This window comes from Podarcis muralis, chromosome 2 (assembly GCF_964188315.1).
Source record: "Podarcis muralis chromosome 2, rPodMur119.hap1.1, whole genome shotgun sequence".
NCBI classification, from domain to species: Eukaryota; Metazoa; Chordata; class Lepidosauria; order Squamata; family Lacertidae; genus Podarcis; species Podarcis muralis.
In genome coordinates this window covers 40,393,043-40,416,039 of record NC_135656.1, presented here as the reverse complement: position 1 = coordinate 40,416,039, position 22,997 = coordinate 40,393,043, and the positions used below count along the sequence as shown (strand labels likewise).

Genomic DNA, 22,997 nt, shown 5'->3' with positions numbered 1-22,997 from the left:
ATGTGCTGTACAGAATTCCAGGGTTACATTATCCCCCAGGTGTGTTTCACACATGGATCGATCAGATTACTACAGAGAGGGAAATTGGAAGACTTATCATCACCTGAATGGCCTTGATCTCCCAAAGTCCCAGACAGTGTGGATACAATATATGGTGATTCTCCACTTCAACCCCATTCATGGTGATTTTTCAGAATGTTGTGCAACGACTTGTTTTTATGCTAGAGAACCAGTTTTAGAAATCACTTTCTGACAAAAGAGACAGTGATTTCTTTCTTTATGAAAGAAAGCTGTTTCCTATTATATTTATGTGTACTGTAATCTTCATCTTCTCCCTGAAGGGAGCTGCTCACAACTTTGCACTTTGACTCTCACCATTGGGAGACTCCAAAAAAGTTTAACCCGGTCATTTCTTGGAGGAGAAGGGTCAATTCCAAAAATAGAAAATAAATGCCTTCATGCCTTTTTCTGCAGGTGACCTGATGGGCCCAGGTCCGATTGGAGTTGGTGGCCTATGTGTGGGTGGGATTGGGGCGTTGGGAGAAATCTGGTGGTTATAGGACAGGCATAGGCAAACGTGGCCCCCCAGTGTTTTGGGACTACAACTCCCATCATCCCTAGTTAAGAGGACCAGTGGTGAGGGATGAAGGGAGTTGTAGTTCCAAAAAATCTGGAGGGCCGAGTTTGCCTATGCCTGTTCTAGGAGATAAATAAGTGCCATTAAACTAGCTCTTCCAGTCCCTCACACTCACACTTCAGCTCAAAATTTGTTAATTGGTACACGTGTCTCAAGAAATCCACACATATCTACACATGAGCTTTAAGCATTCTTGCAAGGAGGAAATCTTTTATGTGGAGCAACCGTGTCCCATCCTGGACAAGTATCTGCACTCTGAGAGGCTTCCAACACATATAAAAACATAATAAAACTATACAAGTCTGCTTTCAGATGCCTTCTAAAGATTGTAAAGTTACATCTCCATGACCCAGGGGCTGCATAACTCCATACCCCCCAACTTTTCTCTGATGAAAATAGGGACATCCTAAAGACTCTCCCTGGAAAATAGGGAAACTTGGAGGGTCTGTAAGGACTGTCTATCTTGATATATTTTCTTGTCATCATAGGCTTTTTAGAATTGTGCTTTTGTCTCTGGGTCATGTTGTCATGCCACACAACTGTTCCAATTCATTTTTTTTAAAAGTAAAATGCTGTACTTTCTGTCTTTACTTCCTGCCTTTAAAAATTACTTTTAATGCTATCGCCCACCCTCAAAAGGAATATGTCTATTCTCTTGACTGATTATTCTTACACAACTGGGTTGCCACAAGGACTTGTGCTTAGCTACCAAGAATGTGAGAGATAATAATATAGAAGATGCCCAGATCAGCATGTTTACTTGCTTAGGGTCAGGGGTGGGGTAGCAGCAGAAGAATGTGGAGAGAAGGAAGTCGCCTTTTGGGCTTTTTGCTCAAAATATGCTTCTTGTCTCCCTCACCTCCATTCGCCGAAACAATGCATGAAAAGATGTGCCTAATGAAGTTTGAATTACTTGAAAGGGTTTCTCACTGCAGGCATGGAAGAACTAACAGAGCACATTTCTACCTGTTACTTAATGCTATAGATGCCAATAAAAACTTTTCTGCAGCTGAATTTGAATACCTTTGAGGGGAAGACCCCTTGAAGGAGAGGAATGTTGAACTTTCTTCTGCTTCCTCTGGCTTGGATTAAATTTCAATTTGATTTAAATTTCACAGCAAGAGAAAAGTTCTTCCCCTACCCATCTGTTGTTCATGGATGATGTTGTTCTATTTCAGGGTGGTCCAAATTTTGATTGCAAGTGGGCTGCTAGATTACTTCAACACAGCACCTATGGGTCACTCATTGCCATGCTGCACAGCAGGCGCGAGTGAGCCCAAAATTTGACAACCCCCACCAAACTTCATGCTGCCTAAGCCTGGTGCTAGGCTTTGGGAAGGACAAGGCGTGAGGCTCTGGCAGCATTCTAGAGCCCCCTCACTTCCTTTTCAAAGCTGGAAAAGCACTAACTAGGCTTTGTGATGGAGACAGGAGGACTCTGGGACCCTGTCAGAGCCAGCCTTCATGCCTCCTTCCTAAAGCCCAGGGCCTTGCTTACCTGACTTTGGGAAGGAATTTGAGCGCTGGGGGAGGGGGCATCAAATGTTGCCAAAGGCCACCAAAAAGGACCTTGAGGGCTACATGTGACCCTAGGGCTGTGTGTTGGACCATAGCGTTTTGCTAAGTTTGGTTACATGTTTTGTTGAGATAGCAACATAACACACAATAAGATTACTCAGGAGTTTTTCCACAAAGAAAGCTTAGCCCTAATTTTTAATTGATATGAAAATGTTCTAGAGGCAGGCATGACAATAAGTATTTCTCAAATATATTAACTTACTACAAAAATATTCTGTTTCCTTCATCCATATCCTATGTCCAAACTAGAGGATGCATCAGGTAAGAAACTTGTGACTGAACGTGACTGAAAATGAAGGATGAACGCACCAAATATTGACAATGTTTTCAATAGCAGATATCGATTGCACATCGGTTATTTGTACCATGCAGTCTAAATTAATGCTTCTTTTCACAAGGGTGATTGCTTCACTATCTGTGTTGTAACACACTTCCTGCTCATCCAGACTGGCAAGCTCAATGTGACTTTCAGGTCGGCTTGTTCATTGGCCATGAAAGCTCTCCCAATTTATTCAGTCTTTGTATGATTTGCTGCACTACATTTGACAAAGGTAGATAAGGCAGTGGAGAGTTATATATTTCCTTTCAGGGTGGGTGTGTGGCTCACTTGATTTCAGTCAAAACTTGGTGGCATATTCAGAATTTATTTGCTGTGAAGTAGAGCAATTACTTCTAGATGCTGGTTGAAATCAGGAGATGCCAGCTCAGATCTGACTAGGAATCTACTCACCGAGGGGTCTGGCCTACCATCCTTACCAGCATTAGGATGGCCATTGATGGATAAAAATGTGAGGTTGTCCGTGATGGGAAGATGGTGGTGTTTGAACATGGATATTATGGTTTAATAATATTATTTCATGGCTGCGTTAAAGAAAATGTACATTGTTGTCCGTAACATGTAATTCTGTACCCAACCTTGATGTTGAAGACATAGAAATTAACCTATTTTCAGCCCAGGTCTAGAGCTTATGTTGATGATTAACCCACCTTTCCTAGTGGAACACATACTGGAAATAAAAGAACTAAGATTATTTGGAGAAGGTTGGAGTTGGAGTTGGGGTTTGGCTGGGGCTCTAATAAGCAGCTGTGTTTTCGCCTTGTCTTTCTTTAGTAGTTTCCTGGATATATTTGACCAAAAGAAGAGCCTTAGAGGAAGATGGAAGTGGCTGTAACAGGAGCTCTGTTCCTTCTCTGGGTTCTCTTCATCTTCATTTTCTATTCCTTAAAAATGTACAAGGAGAAAAGCCAGCTACCTCCAGGCCCCACTCCCTGGTTCTTCCTGGGGAACCTGCTGCAGAAAGATGTCATGCCTCTGAACAAAAACTATTCAAAGGTAAAGCCGTTTCTCATTGCGGTTTCTCTCTGTTCCCTTGTCCCTGTGGCACGGCATAAACAACCATTGTCTGGAATGAAGCAATGTGTAGAGGAGGGACAGAAGGTTAATTGTTCCCTGGCTTGCTTATATACTTTTCCATTCTTCCTTATAATAAAGGCATGCTTTGAAGGGGCCCAGATTTCTGCTTCCTTTCTCTTTCCTTATTTTTATTTGTATTGTTTATTACTTGATTTTACTAGGTTTTGTTTACTGTTGGCATGTGTCTATTTTGCATGCTCTTTAGAGCTTCCCTGAATCAACTTAAGATCCCTCCAGACAATTGGTTTATTCAGCATTCATTCTGATTTGCTTCCACAAAGCTTAAACAGAAGTTACCATAAAAAATAATGTCAAAAATTTGGGGGCGTCTTATACTTGTATACATCTTCCCCCATTTCCTTAAATGGGAGTCCCCCAAAATAGGGGGCGTCTTATACATGGGGGGCATCTTATAGACAGAAAAATACTATAATTCACATTTATATATATATCACATTTGTTTTGATTTGCTTACAGGCCAGTTCTATGATAATGAGCATTCATTCATTCTTCATTCATTCTGGTTAGCTTGCAGGTTGCTTATAGTTATTTATTCACCACATGCTTTTCAATACATTTCCCCATTACTTTCCAACAAGCATTTTTTAAGTCCATTTTTTTAAAAAGTGGATTTGTTGCACTAGGATTATGTTAACTGCATAGACCCAAGATTTTATCTTGCAATAATAATGACAGTTTGGAGGCACCTAACTGAAGAGAACATTAAATGAAATAGCAATATTCATTTAGAAAAAGCACAGCAGCAGCAGCAGTAATATACATTAGATTTGTACTTCATTTCATTTCATTTATTTATTAAATTTCTATACTGCTCATCATCTGAGGATCACAGGGTGGTTTCCAACATGGAATTTTGAAACCATTAAGTTGCAGGCTAGCTGTATTCGGCTGTATGTGTAAACACACCCAGTCAAAGGGTAGTGTAGGCACATTGCCAAGCCCTGTCCCTTCCACTGCATGATACCTATAACATGTGAAAAGCTCTCCACTACTCATGGAGACTCTTAAAGAATTTAAAACCCTGATTGTGGTTGGCAGGTCACATGGGAGTAAATAATTGTACTGTAATCCATAACAGTATTGTACTGTAATCCTCATAATTGTTAGAAGATCACTTAAGGCAGTTGTAACCAAATGTGAGGGACGCAGGTGGCGCTGTGGTCTAAACCACTGAGCCTAGGGTTTGCCGATCAGAAGGTAGGTGGTTCGAATCCCCACAACGGGGTGGGCTCCTGTTGTTCGGTCCCAGCTCCTGCCCACCTAGCAGTTCGAAAGCACACCAGTGCAAGTAGATAAATAAGTACCGCTCCAGTGAGAAGGTAAACGGCGTTTCGGTGTGCTGCTCTGGTTCGCCAGAAGTGGCTTAGTCATGCTGGCCACATGACCCGGAAGCTGTCTGTGGACCAACGACCACTCCCTCAGCGTATAGAGCGAGATGAGCACCGCAACCCCAGAGTTGTCCGCTACTGCACCTAATGGTCAGGGGTACCTTTACCTTTAACCAAATGTGATAAATAACAAGCTGAAGCCGAACCAGGAAGCATGTCAAGAAGCATGCCCCCGTGTTCATTGATTGGCCTGGGCATAATTATATGGTTATGCTTTAGAGATATGAAGCAGTGGTTGATCATACTGAAATGTATGATGTGATACCTATTGCAGTGTCATACCTGTTAAAGGGGCAGCTAAATTTCTTTTCTTCACGTGCCTGTCTTGCAAAGTGAATCAAATACCTGATGAAGTTGGTGGGGCTGAACATAAGATTTATTTCACAAGATTCTCTTTCTTTTATGGAGGCAGTTCAAAATGTGGTTTCGCCTCATTTAGGAACAGCCTTCTAGCAGCCCATTCTCTAAGGAGCCATCCAGGTGTCCTTTTTATTATGCATTCATGCTTATTTGTACTCATGATGACATTGGAGTCATCATACACAATCCGATTTCCAGTACTGTTTGTACTTGCAAAAGTTCTGAAGTGGACACATTGTTTTGTTCCATTCAGTGCACATCCCATAGCTTCCTGTTCAAATCCTATAGCTTGTTATAGCCCAAATGTTCAGGTGCGTGTTGCTTTTGTTGCACCACAGTATATACAATGTATGGATGTAAATTTTATGAAATAAACAAATGTACCTGTCAGGGTCTGGACTGAGGAGGAATGGTAGGAGCCACCCCCCCCCGAACCTTCCCGAGAACAGGAGGACAGTATAGATTTAGAACAGTGGTCTGCAGAAGGACATAGTTCAGAGACTGCAGAGGGGAAATGCTGGGGAATATTGGGAGAGGAACAGCAGGAAGAAGAAACACCGGGGGAGAGACAGCCAACAGACTCAGAATCTTTGGAAAGCATTCCTGAGCCCCTCTCTCCCAGGACTAGGCATGCATTGAGAGTACTAGAACAAAAAGCTCAGAGGCAGAAAGCCCATATCAGCTGGCGCAGGGATGATGTAGGATAAGAAAGATGGAGGTGGTTGGAATTTACTTGGAGTAATGCCATTATTTAATAGGGACTACATTCCTTTCTCTCTGTGTGTGAATACTGAATAAATTACATGGTAAGGCCTCTTCTTGTTTATCTGCTTTTTTGGCTGCCACTGGGGGGAGGGATAGGATTCCCTGAATCTTGACATTATCCCTCCAGATGGCAATAATGTAATAACACTGAGGAAGTATTGGGGAACAACTAATAAAGCTGAATTCTGCCACTAATGTGCAGTTACTGCATCAGCAACATGTTGCAGCATATGCCTGCAAAACCCCGCACAAAACAAGTTGCAGGTGCCCTAAATAACACTTTCTTTGTGCCTTCAGCTGGTTGAGAAATACGGCCCTATATTCACAATCTGGATGGGACCCAAACCTATGGTCGTGCTTTGTGGATTTGATGTAGTAAAAGACGCTCTGGTGGATCATGCTGAAGCGTTTGGTGGGCGTATTAACAGCCCCATCATTGATCGAGTGACCAAAGGCCACGGTAGGCTATTTCTTTTTACTTTTTATGTATAGTTTAGCTCTACTTTGATTTGTAATGCAGTCCCCCAAAATGTGCATGAAAATTAGCATCATGTATAGGAAAGAAAGAAAAGAAAGACAAACACTATCAAGCAAGGCATTATTTTTTTCTGTGGCTTGCTTCTCCAAAGAACCATTTTTGAAAATCAATTCCCCCCAAAGAAGCTGCTTTTTTTGATCCAGGGAAGCTGTCCCTTACGCAATCACTTAAGAAAATAAATAAACATCAACCATTTATTGAGTCTGCAAACTGAAAATAGCAACAGGATACGTTGCTACCTCTCTCCAGTGCCAATAAAATGTCATTCTGAACATGGGTGACCTGATTTCACCTTCCCACCCCAACTGCAGCTAACAGTGTGGGCTACAGGCAGGCAAGGGGGTGATGCCATGTCTCTTACCATCCGTTATTTACTTTGTTATGTGGCACTGGACATACCTATTTATGCAACCAAAGAAACAAAAATCCCTTACACAACAAGGGACTGGGCTCTTGGGAGCAACAATTAGTTGCCGGATTGTAACTACAAATGGGGATATAATTTTAAGGTGGAAAGCACCAGAACTACCTTTTCATGTAGAAACTTCCTGCTGGTTCCTGTTGGGTCAAGAACTGACAGAATGACCTTCACCCCTTTTTCCCCCCAGGGATAATTAACTCTAGTGACATAGAATGGAGAGAGCTGCGCAGATTCACGGTTATGACACTGAGAGACTTTGGAATGGGGAAGAGATCCATGTCTGAGAGGGTGCAGGAGGAGGCTGTGTGTCTGGTGGAAGCATTGGCAGCCACAAAAGGTAATCTAGCTCATTAATAAATAAAACTGATAAAGCACTATCCCAGGGCAAGGAGAGGATATTTATTAAATTGAATATAGGAATGGGCACTTATAGTATGTTAGCTTTTGACATAGTTAGAATATGTGACTGTTAGGCTCAGTGGCAGCAGAGAGGCAAGCTTTTCCCATTTGTCCTTTCAACTCTCTCCACGCTCATGTGAACACCAACTCATGTGTTGTACTTCCACCGTAATATTTTCCACTAATCCAGTAATGCCTATGAGAGAGAATCTACCTACACTTCTTAGGGGTGCACACTGTGTGCAAATTGTTTCAGTGAAAGTTGTTGGGCTTATTTTTATTTAGTGTCAACATGGCCTTGTGGGCCACCTGAAACTCTGTTGCAGGCAATGCTAGCAGAATCAGCATCAGATAAGTTAATTAAGTGGAATGTTACAGCAAAGAAATGAAGGGGGGTTTGATTATTTGGACTGTGGATGGGGTAGGTGGCGGTGGTGGGGAGAGAAGGAAACCCAGTGCCTCTTTTTTCTGCCTCTCACCTCCCAAAAATTATGTTTAATTGCAGTTTTAAAATAAAAATTAACACAGCCCCCCCCTAATTGATTTAGGACTGGATACAATTTGAGTGTTGCCCAGGTTGCCCTGAATATTGTGTCGGAGCCAATTTGTGGACCCAGATACGGCCTCACAGCAAGTCGGTGTCAGGGGTACAGCTGCGCACTTTACTACTACTTTTAATTTCTTTAACATTTGGTTCTTGGGACTGATGGAAATGCAATCTACCAGGCTCAAGCTGTTTAAACAGTTTTTAGACTTAATTTTGTATTGGGGTTTGAAGATGGTGGGCTCCACTTTCATCAGGCCTTGCTAACTGTCTTCGGTTCCTCCTACAGGACAGGGCTTTGATCCGACAACTAGAATCACATCCGCTGTTTCCAATGTGATCTCATCAGTCATCTTTGGGACTCGCTTTGACTACGCAGACAAGACCTTCCTAAAGCACCAACACATTATAGAAAATGAAGTTGGCCTTTTTCGTACTATCTTGGGACTGGTAGGTTGTTCCTTCTGAGTTGCAAACATTTTCCTCACTATCAGGAAAAGGAAAAACAAAACCTAGCTTGTTGGAGTATGAATGATGGCACGAAGGGATCAGAACTGTGTGCTTGCCTAACTATCAGATGAAAATAATGTTCTGAAAATGTCTTCCACAGGGTTGAGATGGAAATTAACACAACCACAAAGTTCCAATGATTTCAGGGGAGAAACTGGACCCTTGAGCAGGGCAGGCAGCAGAAAAGTTGGAGGACTTAACTGGGTTGTTCACCAATAGCAGCAGATCTCCCTTTCCTTTCCTGCCCCCACCCCTTTTACTTACCCATTGCTCCCCCCCCCATTCGCCTGGCCACCATTTCCCTCTGGATGCAGTATAATTGTAAACATTGCAAGGGCACATTTGTACATCTATAGAGGCATAGGACGCCCTCTGCCACTCTTAGCACCTGAGGAAGTCTGCAGGAAAGGAAAAAATAATTTTTTTCAGGTAGTTGGAGCCTGAGTCATTTAGGGCTTTAAAAACTAATATTAACACATTGAATTGGGCCAAGAGACAAATTGGCAACGTGTGCAGCTTTTTTAAAACAGAGGTTATGTGAAACTTAAACAGAACCCGAACCAGTAATCTGGATTTTGGACCAGTTGACATTTCTGAGTCATCTTCAAGGGAAGCCCCATCATCCCCAGCTCTTAGGAATGAGGTAAAATGAACCAGAAGCTCAGCAGTTCCTGCTGGATTTCGAAAATAAGTAATTAAAAACAACAACTGCTTCATTACTTTTCAGCCAGAATCTTTGTGGCATACTATATAAAGATGGATTTCCAATATTTAAGGCTGGATGTGTCATCTTCATTTCAGCTGTACTCTGCTGTCCCTAAAATATTGGACTACTTTCCTGGAAGGCACCAAAAGATTTTTTCTGATTGTGATGAGTTGTGTGCTTTCTTCCGTGAGAATGTGAAAGTACACATGCAGACGCTGGATCCTCAGAACATCCGTGACTATATTGATTGTTTCCTTATCAAGTCTGAGAAGGTATGTGGGTCAAAAAATGTGTTTGCACTGGCATGGGTGCCCAGTTATGTCCTAGTCCATGTGGGGAAGGGATACCAGGCCAACCAGAGTGCCCCTCTGTCTTTGCCTCCTCCCCATGCAACTTCTCTCGGCCACTCCTTGCAAGGCATTGTGAATTATTATCATTATTCATTAGGCTGAGGTATCCTGTGCCCAGTTTTAAAGTCTATGCTTAATGTTGCACAAAACAATGCAAGTGCTTACGATAAAAATAAAATTGGTTCACTCAGTTTACAGTCTATATGAGTACCATGGACAGCTACTTTGCCCAAACCAAAATACATAACCAGTTACTCTTTTTTTTACTGCCATCACTCCTATAATTTCTGATCCCATATATTTTCAGATATACAGTGGTACCTTGGGTTACAGACGCTTAAAGTTACAGATGCTTCAGGTTACAAACTAAAAAATAGTACCTCGGGTTAAGAACTTTGCTTCAGGATGAGAGCAGTAATCGCGCGGTGGCAGCGCAGCAGCAGCGGGAGGCCCCATTAGCTAAAGTGGTGCTTCAGGTTAAGAACAGTTTCAGGTTAAGAACGGACCTCCAGAACGAATTAAGTTCTTAACCAGAGGTACCACTGTATATAATCTTGGTTAGCTCTAACATTCCAGTAATCAAACAACACAACGTTTGTAATGCAATGATATGCAAGTGCTTTTCTTTATATTTCAAAAGTAATTCTATTTTAAATACATGTGATTGGATTAAACACCTCTTGGGGTGAGTGCAGGATTTCACCCATGATGCTCATTCGAACAGGCTAAGCTGTCTCCATTTTGCCATCTTTCTTTATAGTCAATTTTCTCTCCCCCCCCCCCTTTCCCTCTGCCTCATAGGAACAAAGGTCTGCTAGTGACACCTTCAGAACCGAAAACCTTGTCATGACAGTGTTTGGACTTTTTTTGGCTGGGACAGGAACCACAAGCTTTGCCTTGATCTCTGGCCTCATGGTGATGGCTAAGCTGCCACATATTCAAGGTATTCAGATACCCCAGAGAAGTTTAAAGTGGAAGGGTTTTGAGGGCTCCCTGGTGTCTTCAAATGGCACTTATGCCCAGGGGTAGGAACATTGCCAGAAGAGATGGGGCCTCAGAATTCTGGAAGCACATTTTCCAAATGATATTTGTTACAGGAGAAGTCCAGCAGGAGATCAACAAGATGGTAAGGCACAGAGGAATGAGTGGAAATCACTCAAGAGGAGAATTTGTGTTTGCATGAGTTTTCATGATGTCGGAGAGTGCCCAAGTTTTTCACTCTGTCAGATGAGAAGCAGAATCTGAATCCAGGAAATACATCTCTTGAGTCTTTTTCATTACAGCAAAAGTCCAACAGGAAATTGATGAGGTGATGAGTGCCACCCGTGCCCCTAGCATGGAAGATCGTGTGAGGATGCCTTTCACCAATGCAGTTATCCATGAGATTCTACGATACCCACCATCAATTAATGAGACCATTCCCCGTACAACGTCTTGTGATACCAAATTCAGGGGGTTCACCTTCCCTAAGGTATGATGGCCCAGCATTTTGCCATGATAATTGTGGAGAAGAAATGGTGCAGTTTTAGGAACTGATTGTATGAATGGCCCTGGACTGCCCTCATGGAGGCAGGGATGAGATCAGTAGTGGAGATCAGTAGTGGAGATCAGTAGTGATTTTGTTGGCCTAAGCAAATGAGCTGAAGGAACTAGTGATAGAGGAGAATATTGTTTGTTCGGTTCACATTTTAAAATGAACCAGCGGAATTAGTCTTTCACAGAGCTATGCATACAAAATGTATCTTTTATGGGGAAAATGTGTACTAAAATCAATGGTTTAGTGGGAAAATGCACACAGAAGCACAGAAGAAAGCACACAAAAATATATTTTAGATTGAGAATGGGTACATAAATGTGTATTTTAGGGGAAAGTGCATACAAAAAGATGTAGAATATAAATGCTAGTGTTTGGTGAGGTTTTAAAACAGAAATTGTCTGATGGGATGGAGCAGAATTATGACTGAATGCTGGTGGAAATGTCACAGAACAGAACTATAATGATCCCTCTGCCCCCGAAAGAAGCTGATAGATGCAGCCAGCTGTTTATGCTCCAATTTCATAATTTTTTAAAAAGGAATTCTACTGGTCATATTGATTGGAATGGAATGTAAGGCAGTGTGTACTTGAGGACTAATACAGGAGTGGAACAGAATAAATCCGCTCATCCCTAGTGGAATCCCATTCTTCTAAGTTAGCATCCCCATTTTATCATTTTATCATAGTATGGCTATTTCCTAGATAGTCATGAATTGAGACCAAAAATGTAAATCTGCCATTTTCTATCCCTGAAGGGCACAGCTGTTGCTCCAATGTTCACAACTGTGCACCGTGACCCTCTCCAGTGGGAGACTCCAGAACAGTTCAATCCTGGACATTTCTTGGATGAGAAAGGCCAGTTCAAGAAGAAAGATGCCTTAATAGCCTTTTCGGCAGGTAATTATATGAGCCTGTGGTAACTTATGTGCAAACAATGCCATTTCCATTTTCTTTCAAGAGACAGTGTAAGGAAAGAGATATGGCTGCACTGTGGTCTAAACTACTGAGCCTCTTGTGGTTCCCAATCAGAAGTCGGCGGTTTGAATCCCCGCGGCGGGGTGAGCTCCCACTGCTCGGTCCCAGCTCCTGCCAACTTAGTAGTTCGAAAGCACACCATTGCAAGTAGATAGATAGGTACCGCTGTGGCGGGAAGGTAAATGACATTTCTGTGCACTGCTCTGGTTTTGCCAGAAGTGGCTTAGTCATGCTGGCCACATGACCCAGGAAAACTGTATGCAGGCATATGCCAGCTCCCTCGGCCTGTAAAGTAAGATGAGCGCTACAACCCTAGAGTTGTCCGTGACTGGATTTAACTGTCGGGTCCTTTGCCTTTACCTTTACAAAGGACCAGCCTTTTATTCTTCTGTACAATATCTCTGGAAAGGAAGTGAAACAACATCATTTCCATTGATGCTGGGATTGTTTTGAACTGTCAACAGACCCCATGTTTTGTAATTTCCCTGAAGGATTACATGGGACTCTGTTGTAAGCTGATGGCATGCACCACTTTTTAAAAGGAGGCAGTACCCTCTGTCCAGCTTCTAATAGGCTTCTTCTCACAAAGCACTGTGATTTGAAGTAAAATGAGAGACCTATAAAGTCATTCCCTGGTTGGACATGCAAGTCTTGTAATTATATTTCCCTCCCTGGTATTTTCTGTGAGTAGGGGATGGCACAAAAACATATGATATTGTTTGAAAAAAATTAAAGTACATCTGGGTCAGGAGTCACTGTGCGTGCAGTGTGGGGCTAGAAAAGGATAAATAAACTGGAATCTTTGGAAAACATGAAGTTAAATCCCTCCCATTCTTTGGTTGGAGAACTGCATCAGAAAATCTGTAGAAGTGAAAATTTTGAAGATTGGTTGTGTTTCTGTTCTCATATGGTTTCAGAAAGGGTGCATTTGATAGACTGAACTTTAAATGTGAACTGAATCTCATGTTTCCCCATCTCTATGTCAGGCCAATCATAATATTATTAGTCTTAGTCTTACTCTTAGTTTTAGTCTTGATTTTAGTATTCCTCACCTTTTCCCATAATGTGACTCAATATATTATACTCTAGCTGCAGTGCATTTTTGGGGCTGCATTAGTATTCCCAGTCCCCAAACCAACATTGCATGAATTCACTAGGGGTGTATCTGCACACAGGAAATATAAAGCTATAAATAAGTCAGAAATTAAATTGTTATATGATTTAATTGCATAGAAAAGGATTTTTGCTCTCCACCACCATCTGGTGTTGCATGTTTATAACACATTCAAAACCTTATTTTTTTGACTAATGGAGCTGAGTCCTAGGTTTCCTGCGCACTGTGTAGATTTTTGGGTTACTGGTTAGCTGTGCCTTCTTTTTCTTTGCCAGGGAAGCGGGCATGCGTTGGGGAAGCCTTGGCGCGAATGGAGCTCTTCCTGTTCTTCAGTACTCTGCTCCAGAACTTCACCTTCCAGCTGGTTGGAGCTGCAAAAGATATGGATTTAGCCTCTTTGTTTACGGAGTTCAGAGCTAAAAATGTCTCTCCTCTAATGAAAGCCACCAGACGTTCAATGTGATCTTGTGACAAAAGATAAGCAGAAAGAATGTGGTCAGTGGCTCCCAGAATATTTGTAGTAGGTAGAACAGGAGTACTGCGAGGTGCCTTCCTTCACTCATTCAACACCTCTCAGTTTCACATAAGGGTAATAGCCCTAGATATCAGGTATTAAAAGTTTTCTTAGCATGGCAAACGAGAAGAGCCTTTGACCTTTCAATCCCTAATGTCCAGTCAACTGTTCATGGGCTCATTAGCACTTAATAAAATGTTCCACATCATCAACTATTGCAGTGTGTGTATGTGTTTTTTAATTCCCCCCTCATATACTGTTATAAACATTTGCTCTCTTCTGCAGATTATATTGAGGGGTTTTTTTGTTCTCTCAAGTATACATGGTTTCTTGATTTCAGTTCAACTACAAGTAGGGCTGGGCAATATCTGGCTTTCAACATCGCAAAATATCCTCAGGTAAATATTGCAATATACCGATATATCACAATGTCTGAAATCAGGATGGAGCTATGTAGAGGCATTGGCTGGCTTCATGGTTCCCCCCCCCCCCATTGTGATTTTGCATGGCACGCGTGCGCACACACATCATGATTCACAATATATTGCCAGGTCAAAAATTATGAAACCGACAGCACAATATAGATTTTAAACTGGATGCTATATTAATATATCGCCCAACTACTAATAGGGATGAAAGTGGATTTTATTTTCATTTTCTCTTTTTTTAATGATCATGCCCGGATTGGAACACAAGCATTCAAATCAGATTGCATGTCTATAGACCTTTCTGAGGATGATGATTTTTATTCACCCCACCCCCACTCCTTCATTTTAACACGGCAGTCTGTGGGCTTTCTGTCAATTTCCCCCTTTCTTCTTAAAAACTATTTCCAGCCACTTGAAGCAGCTGGAAAGCACAGTGTTTGCTGTGTTCATTGAAATGTTTTAACTAAAAAAGCCCCTGGAAGTGGCAATGCGTTGCTGACTAATTCTATGTAGTGCCCCCCCCCAAATACCACAAAAAGAGCCTAAGTCCCAAGCACTCACTGTCCAAATTGTGCTCACTGTGTGAGGGGGAAGCTTGCCTTGCCAGTTCAAAGCCCCTTGCAGAGATGTCACTGTGACATAATATTAAACTGCAAAGAACTCATGATGATAAGGATCAGTAGGCTGAGTCACCTCTGCAAGGCAAGTCAAATAGGTGGTGATTTTGCTGCCAAAACTAGTGAAGTGAGCACAGCGCCATGCTTTTGAAGGTGAAGGAGCAGTAGGTGAAGGGGCAATGTTGGTCCAGAAGAATTGTAGGTTTTTCTTTCCATTTGTCAGAAGTGTTGGTCAGATTGCAAAAGTCACAGATCCTTTAGAAGCCTGAATCCCACCTCTCTAAGGGCAAAACTAGATGATGTGCCAATTGCAGAAATGCAATCAGATTCCTCATCTTATCCTCCAGATAACCCTGGAGAAGCCTAAACAGCTTCTGAAAAAGGTAGATGACAAACGTTGTAGATACTTCCAAAACCAGAAATTCCACCTTTCTGAACTTGCATCTATTTTGTGTTTTGTCAGAAGCAAATGTAGAGGTTATGATTAAAATGTCCTGAATTGAAGGTGAGAACTCTCTTGTGTTTTTCATAGTAGGGTAGTAGAGGGAATTTCAGCAGGTGAAGGTTTTCTCACTTGTGTCAAACTGGATTCTTCTTCTGCACAAGAATTCTGGCACTGCCTTATGTTGCATCTGGTCATGGTACTGTCAGAGTGATGGGTCAGATTACCCAGTAATTTCTTGTGGTGTTCCAGGAAGCAGAAAGATTACCCCAGAATGGATTACCCCACTGTACCGTCTTTCTAGCTTACAATACTCAAGGCAGTATACAAGCTGAAGAAACAAAGAATGTACATCTTATAACAATCTAATGCAATACAAAAATGTGATAATAAAACATAACATATCCATTTCACCTCCTGGGCATGTTTATGACCACATGCTGTGGTAATTCAGCAAGCTTTGGAAAGCGTTCTCCCTCCCTGGTGTCAGTGGCAGATCTTGGGGTCTCAAATTCCAGGGGCCAAAAATTTGGCACTCCAGCCTCTTGAGCTCCATTATAAATAAAAGCTGTGGCATCTCGGAAGCTCTGTGCCCAGTGTCACCAAACCCATTGCACTTCCTTAAATCTGCTTCCGCTGGTATGTTCACCTGACATGCACACTGTAAGGGTTCCAAGCGATTGCACGAGAGCAAGCAGGCAATTACCTGCCTACTTGGTAGTAAAGCCTTGCTTTAGCTGCTAAAATAAACTTTATCTGTCCAGAGCGCCACTCTCCCGTGGCTGGCTCATTCACTGGAAGAATCCGTGAGTGGGCGGTTCTTAAACTTTCCCCAGCAAAGTAATTTCCTGACCCCCAGTCTACGCCTCCCCTCTCGGCACGGAAGCTTACTGCGCAAGGAAGGCATGGGTAACGGAGGACTCCACTCCTCCCTGCTTTGCCAAGGCAAGGTGTCTTGGCACTGCCTCGCCTCCTCCGAGCCCTGCAACTCCTCTCCACTGGAGGTGTGGTCACTCTCCTCTGTTGAAGAGGAGCTGCTTCCCACGATCCTTGGAGGCTCTCTATAATCCATGCGGCTTTTCCTCTCTCCCTCCTGTACCGATGGCAGTTCCCTGACACACACCCTCAGCCATTTTTCACCTCAATGAGCAAGCCAAGTCTAAAGGCACTCCAAGGACCCACCCCTCAAAGGCAGAGTCCATGGAAGGTGAATAAAGAGTGTCCTCAACCCAATAGTGCCTCAGACACTGCAGAAACCTTTTCTTAAATATTCTCACTTACCTGGGCTAAATGCCAATTGCGCCAAATTAAGGAAACACTTCTCCAGTCCCACAGTGTGAAGTCAGTGGGGGGGAAAACACCATTGCAGAAAGATCAGGGCAGCTAGATGCCCAGCAAGAAAAAAGATAAATCGCTAATCGAGTCTCTTGGCTTATTGCCAGACCCGTACATGGGGCAATGCAGCTAAGAAAGCCTTACTTGAGATGCATAGCAGTCAGCAGGTGAGAGCCACATCTATGAATTACAAACTGATCAGTAGGTATGTCAATACACTAAACTCCTGTATAAAAATGAGCAGGAACATAAAGTCACAAAAATGGAAACTGCACTAAAGGTCTGTCCAGCTCAGTATTGCTGACTTCAACTGACACCAGAAAAGAAAATGTTTTCCCTGGCTGACTTCACAATAAATGTGCATCAGTGCACAGCCTCCATGCACGACATCTCACATTTCCAAGGGTTAGGGGGTTAACTCGGAGTTCAGGTCAGAGTGACGTTCTTTTAATGAGTAACTAGCTCTTGCTAATAATTAAAAATCACATGGAAAAGAATAAAAACAGGGTTGGAATGTTAGAGATATTTCAGAGACAGGTTTGGCTGGGTCTCCAGCTGACGGCATTCCTTCCTTCCTGTCTTTCTTAAGCCTTTTCTTGGATTTCTGGCCTAAAGAAGAACTCAGTGAAAGATGGAGGTGGTTGGGGCAGGAGCTCTGCTCCTTCTCTACCTGTTCTTCGCTGTACTCTTCTCCTCCTTCAAAATGTACAAGAAGAAAAGCCAGCTACCCCCAGGACCCACTCCCTGGCTCTTGCTGGGAAATCTCCTGCAGAAAGATGTCCTGCCTGTCTACAAGTTCTATACAAAGGTGAGTTTCCCTGTCCATAAATGTCAATAGGATTTTGCCTAGAATAGCAGGACAGAGAGAGGAGGACACAAATTTAATTTCTTCCTTGTCTGGTCTGTGTATATCTGCTTGAGTCTGCTGCTTTGAGAAGCCTTCAGTTAACAGAATGGAGCTTATGATAGGAAAGTTCCTATCCTTTTTGTCTTTTCCCATGCTAGAAGGCTGTAGAGAGTATGGGGATCCATATGAACCAACCTGGGCCATGTGATCTGAGGCCCTTCTTTTGTGCCTTCTCTGTGAGAACTCCATAGGGTGACAACATGAGAATGGGCCTTTGCTGTGGTGGCTCACCATTTGTGCAATGCTCTATCCAAGGAAGCTCACCTGGGGCTTTCATTACATATCTTGAGGCACCAGGCAAAAACATTCATTGTCACCCAGGCCTTTGCCTAATTAAGCCATCTATACCTTTTGAACTTGGGTGGGGGGATATTGTTTCTGTTGTTATTATGCTATGTATGTATGTGTTTTTAAATTAATATTAATAATAATATGATGATGATATAATCCTCAGAATAAGAGCACTATAGAAATCTAAAAAGTAAAAAATAATGAATGAATGAATGAATGAATGAATAACAGCCATGAATTTTGATGGAGGGTAAAGCTACACTTGATGGCCATATTATAGCTTGAGGAAATCTGTCTTGGTGGAACTGAGTGCCTACTACCAACTTTAACTGGTGTCCCAGCTGTGTCTCTATCTTATCAGCTGTTAAAACTGTCCATCATTACATCTAGCAGTCATTAATTCCAAACTCTGTGCTGTGTCAAAGAAGTACAGTCATACCTTGGATGTCGAATGGAATCCTTTCCAGAAGTCCATTAGACTTCCAAAACGTTCGGAGATCAAAGCACGACTTCTGATTGGCTGCAGGAAGCCCCATCAGAAATTCGCCTTCCAAAAATAGTTCACAAACTGAAACTGTCACTTCCAGGTTTGTGGTGTTTGGGAGCCAAAACTTTTGAGAATTAAGCTGTTCGAAAACCAAGGTATGACTGTATTTCCTTGTGTTTCTCTTGAATTTCCCACCATAGAGCATCACTGGGTGACTGGCCAGGAAAGAGATGGGAAAGGGAGCAAAGTCTCTCTCTCCGCTTCCTGCACACCATGACACTGTTACACACTTCTGTCTTGTCTCCTTTTACTCAACCTTTTCCTAAAAAAAGAAAGATTGATCCAGATGTTGTGCCCTTTCCACACAGAGGAGCTGCTTGATCATTTTAGTTTTCCTTTTGGGGACTTTCCCCCCACCAGCTCTACAATATCTCCTTTTGACATTAGTCAACCAGAACTGTGCACAGCATTCCAGATTGAATCACACCATAGAGTTGCACAGGAGAAGTTTTTGCAAGCTTTTGTGAATCTTCCCCACTGCCCTAAGATTGCCATGATGCCAGCTGAGAGGTGGGTCAATATATTTTGTGAGAAAAAGCCTGGCAGGCCAAGTTTGGCCCAGGGAACACAGTTTCTCCACCCCTGCCCTGAGGTATCTGTCCAAAGGAAGCATTGACCAACGAACCTTGCTTGTCTTTGATTCTACTTTCAGTTCATTGATAAATATGGCCCCATCTTTACTGTCTGGATCGGGCCAAAGCCCATCGTTGTGATTTGTGGATATGAAACAATGAAAGATGCTTTTGTGAATCATGCTGAAGAATTTGGTGGGCGTCCTGCAATGCCCTTCATAGACAGAGCGAACAACTATCGAGGTAAGGGGTGTATTGCATTTCTGTGCTTATTTTTGGATTACCTGTGTTAACCTAGGCCCTGCCACACTTCCCTGTCTATTATGCTCAGCAGTTATGCCATGTTTCAGGTACACAAGTAGAGCAGCCATGCTGGATCAAAATGGATGATATCATGCCATGTTTGTGTCTTCTGTATCAGCTGCTTAGATCTTTGTGAACATGTTTGTAGCTTTAGGTTCGATGAATGGTGTGGTGTTTGCCCTCCTAGGTGTGTGACATCATACTGGCTTCACAAGGAAAGGGTTAACTAAGTGTAAAATGATTAACCAATAGGAACCCAAGGGAAGGAGTTAGAGTTAGAGTTGTTAAGAAGTCAGTCTGGAGTTAGAGAAGAGAGAGGGAGGATAAGTCTGTGGGTTGGGATAGTCTGATGTGAGAGAGTGAGAGAATCTGTTAAGAGGAGTCAGTCAAATAGTTGAGATAATCAGTCAGAAGGGATTAAGAAGGTATAGGCCGGTAAAGAAACTAAGGTTAAGAAACTGACAAGAAAATTATCTGAGAAACCATAAACTTGTTAATGCTTATAAAATAAACTTGCTTATTTGGTTTAATTTTAACAACTGTCTGGACTCAGTGTGTACCTGAGAGTAATGGGTTGGTGGCAGCGGGGAAGCAAGCACAGTGGTGGCACAGGGATCAATAGACTGTAAAACATCCGGGGACCCTGTGTGATCGCCAGAAATAATAATAATAATAATAATAATAATAATAATAATAATAATAATAATAATAATAAATATTTTATTTATACCCCGCCCTCCCCAGCCAAGGCCGGGCTCAGAGCGGCTTACAAGCAATAATAAAAACAAGAAGAATGATTACAACTTAAAAACAAAAATAAAATACAACATTAAAATAATGGAGCATTAAAATATTAAAATGTAGCCTCATTGCAAGAGGAGAAGGAAAAGAAAAAAGAAAGAGAGGGAGGGAGAAATGGAGAACTTGGCATTGTGAAAAGAGTAACAGAACAACAGCCATGAAGCCAAACAAAAAACAAAAAACCAACTGATAGCACAAGATGTTTTGGCAAACCAGTGCTTGAGTGTGTGAAAAAGTGACCTGTGTGAAGAAGTGCTGATATAGCATTGGCGCAAGTTGCTCCTGCCCCCCCTATTCCGGATAGATTATCAGAGGGAAATTTTGTGGGGAAGTCCAGCTCCATGCTCATAGCTCAGTTGGTAGAGAATGAGACTCAACCTCAGGGTCGTGGGTTTGAGCCCCACATCAGGCAAAAGGTTCTTGCATTGCAGGGATTGGACTAGAAGACCCTCGTGGTCCCTTCCATCTCTACAATTCTGTGGTTCTTTTAATGTTGTATAATCTCAGTGCAAGCGAACCGCAAACAAATCAGGCTGAATGCTGAATAATCCAGTTGTCTGGAACCACCCCTGTTTCCAATTACAAATGGGAATATAGCCTGAAGGAGGAAGGCACCATCTCTCATATTGAAACTTCCTGCTGGTTTCTGCACATTGAGCTCTCCACCTGTTTCCTTTCAGGAATGGTCAACAGAAATGAGGCAAAATGGAGAGAGGTGCGCAGGTTCACATTATCCACCCTGCGGGAATTTGGGATGGGAAAGAAAACAATGTCTGAGAGGATACAAGAGGAAGCCCTTTGCCTGGTGGAAGAATTGGTGGCCACACAAGGTACTCTTGGGCCATACGTCTTCCAAAGAAAATTCTGCCATCCTTCAATGCAGGAAGTGGGGTTTTATTTTGTGATTGTTGTTGGTGATTGTAATTTGTCTCTTCTTACTTCAGACCTCTCCGATTTTAATTCTCTCTTTAAATATTGGGCAAGCTTTATATTCTTCTTGGGGGTGGTGGTTCTATGATTAATTTGTTTTTAAAGCTAAGTGTCAGGGGTCTGCCTCCAAGGGAGAGGGGAGAGACAGGAATGTACAGACAGCCTCCTCCTTTGTTGAGCAGCTGCACCTCGTCAGTCTGGTGAAAGCGAGACTTTAGGAGAAATGGACGACGAGAGAAAGGGGGGGGGGAGGATGCAAAGGCTCAGTCAGGCTGAGATGAGCCACGACACCTGTCAGGGACTCAGGAGCAGAGGCACAGGAAAGGGAGGAAATAGAGAGCGAGGGGGAGGAATCCGAAGGAAATGTTAGCGATGACAGCGGTCCGAGGTCTCTGAGTCTTTCCAGCGAATCGGAAGATTCACAGAAAGGGGCTCCCATGGTCAGAGCAAGGGGGGTGCCGAGGGGGACACCCCAGGAAGAAGGGGCCAGAGGGGACTCAGAGAGCAGCAGTTGGAAATCAGGACCAGCTTCCCCACCAGAGCGCAGTAGGGGGGAGGAGTCCCAGGTATCGGGATCAGGCGGCTCACCGCCAGCGGGAGGACATGAGTCAGGATTGGCCACGCCTCCATCGGGGAGCGAGGAAACGGTCAAGAGGAAGGTTGAAGGCTGGGCGTGCGCGCCAAGTTCAAATGTACAGGAGGGCGGCGCAGTTGGCAGCCCGGATAGGGAGCCAGGTCCCAAAGCCCGCCGAAAAGAGGGGGAGGAGTCAGGGGGGTCAGCGTCAGCGTCAGAAGAGTCCAGAAAGGAGGAGACCCCGGGGGGGCAGAAGGACCCAGAGGAGAAACTAGAGACGGAAGAGGTGGAGTAAGGTTAGAGTCTTAAGTTGGTGTACAAGGGGTGGAGACTCAGATGGAGCTTCGCCGGTCTAGCCCCTAGACGTAGAGCTGGGCGCTGCGGCTTGAAAATGGAAACTGTACTTCAATAAAGACTTTTGTACATTACTACCGGCTAGCGTTGGTCCTCTGTGAGCTGGGACCTGGAGCCAGCTCTGACAACACTGCTTCCAGGGAGTTGGACGTGCCTCTTCCATTGCATAGTTTTCGCCAGGGAATTACACGTAAGGAAAAGAGGCGGAAATGGGGTTCTCCCGGGCTTATATACTGGAGGGCAAACAGGAAGAAGGCACTTCCGGAATCTGCTGGTGATTGAGGCAGACATGGATTTTGGACCTCTGCACTGTACATAGTTTTTGCGCTCAATAAAACTTATAAAACCCTCCCAAAACTAACCCACCTATTACAAACCCTTCCAGTTTGCATCCCCCAAACCCAACTCCGCAGATGGCAGGGAAAACTACACTCCTTTATCTTCTCACACAAAAACCCAAGAATAAGCCCCAAATACCTGCACCTCCCCACCTCAGAAGGAGGACGGGGAATCCCCAACATAGAAGGATATTATACTGCCAACCAAATACGCCATATAATCCCATATATACTAGATGATGAGACAAAACTATGGATACACCTAGAGAGGGACACAACTGAAAATACCTGCACCACAGCATACCCTCTCCTCCCGAACAAACTAAGGAAAATTCCCATGGCATGGAAAACAGTAATAGGCAAACTATCCCCAACCCCATCCCCACTAATTCCCTAGGCTTCCCACCCATTATTCCACCACGCAGCACAAAACCTCCAGATTAAAACCTGGCAAACCAAAGGCCTATATCACCTAATAGACTTCTACGAAAATAACAAACTTTATCAACACAAGAAATACAAGATAAACTAGAAGACACCCAAATGCCCTGGTTAACGCATCACCCATTACATGCCTTCTTAAACAATCCAGCAGTAAAATCAGCAGCAACTAGGCCACTGACAACCTTTGAAAACCTCCTTTTAACAACAAAGGGACACGGCAGAGAAATGGTATCCGCAGTATACAAAATACTACTACAAAATCCCACGAATTCCCTAGACGCAATCAAAAAACAATGGGAGGATGACATAAGCTATGAGATTAACCCCACTCAATGGACCAAAAT

The 22,997-nt window shown here is 43.1% G+C and overlaps 2 protein-coding genes and 1 long non-coding RNA gene across 6 annotated transcripts in view; 2 read left to right on the top strand and 1 right to left on the bottom strand.

The window, feature by feature from the left end:
* Positions 1-351: 351 nt before the first annotated feature.
* LOC114590733 (cytochrome P450 2C23-like) lies at positions 352-13,982 on the top strand. The gene is made up of 10 exons (XM_077924312.1): positions 352-3,003; positions 3,327-3,548; positions 6,461-6,623; positions 7,310-7,459; positions 8,355-8,515; positions 9,377-9,553; positions 10,433-10,574; positions 10,915-11,102; positions 11,923-12,064; positions 13,532-13,982. The coding sequence occupies exons 2-10, from the start codon at positions 3,372-3,374 to the stop codon at positions 13,717-13,719; spliced, it is 1,488 nt and encodes a 495-aa protein (XP_077780438.1). The 5' UTR covers positions 352-3,003; positions 3,327-3,371; the 3' UTR covers positions 13,720-13,982.
* LOC114590736 (uncharacterized) lies at positions 13,347-17,067 on the bottom strand. The gene is made up of 2 exons (XR_013391848.1): positions 16,539-17,067; positions 13,347-13,627 (listed from the first exon to the last, which is right to left on the bottom strand). It is a non-coding gene; the product is annotated as an uncharacterized LOC114590736 (long non-coding RNA).
* A 39-nt stretch (positions 17,068-17,106) lies between these two features.
* LOC114590726 (cytochrome P450 2C20-like) overlaps positions 17,107-22,997 on the top strand; it is a 37,159-nt gene continuing 31,268 nt past the window's right edge. The window contains exons 1-3 of one of the 4 annotated variants that reach the window (XM_077924307.1): positions 17,108-17,400; positions 18,990-19,152; positions 20,694-20,843. In XM_077924307.1, the coding sequence (XP_077780433.1) occupies positions 17,224-17,400; positions 18,990-19,152; positions 20,694-20,843 (490 nt within the window). In that variant the 5' untranslated portion in view covers positions 17,108-17,223. Of the gene's footprint in view, positions 17,401-18,989; positions 19,153-20,693; positions 20,844-22,997 lie in introns of those variants that run through there. The other 3 variants (XM_077924305.1, XM_077924308.1, XM_077924306.1) reach the window with 3 other exon arrangements.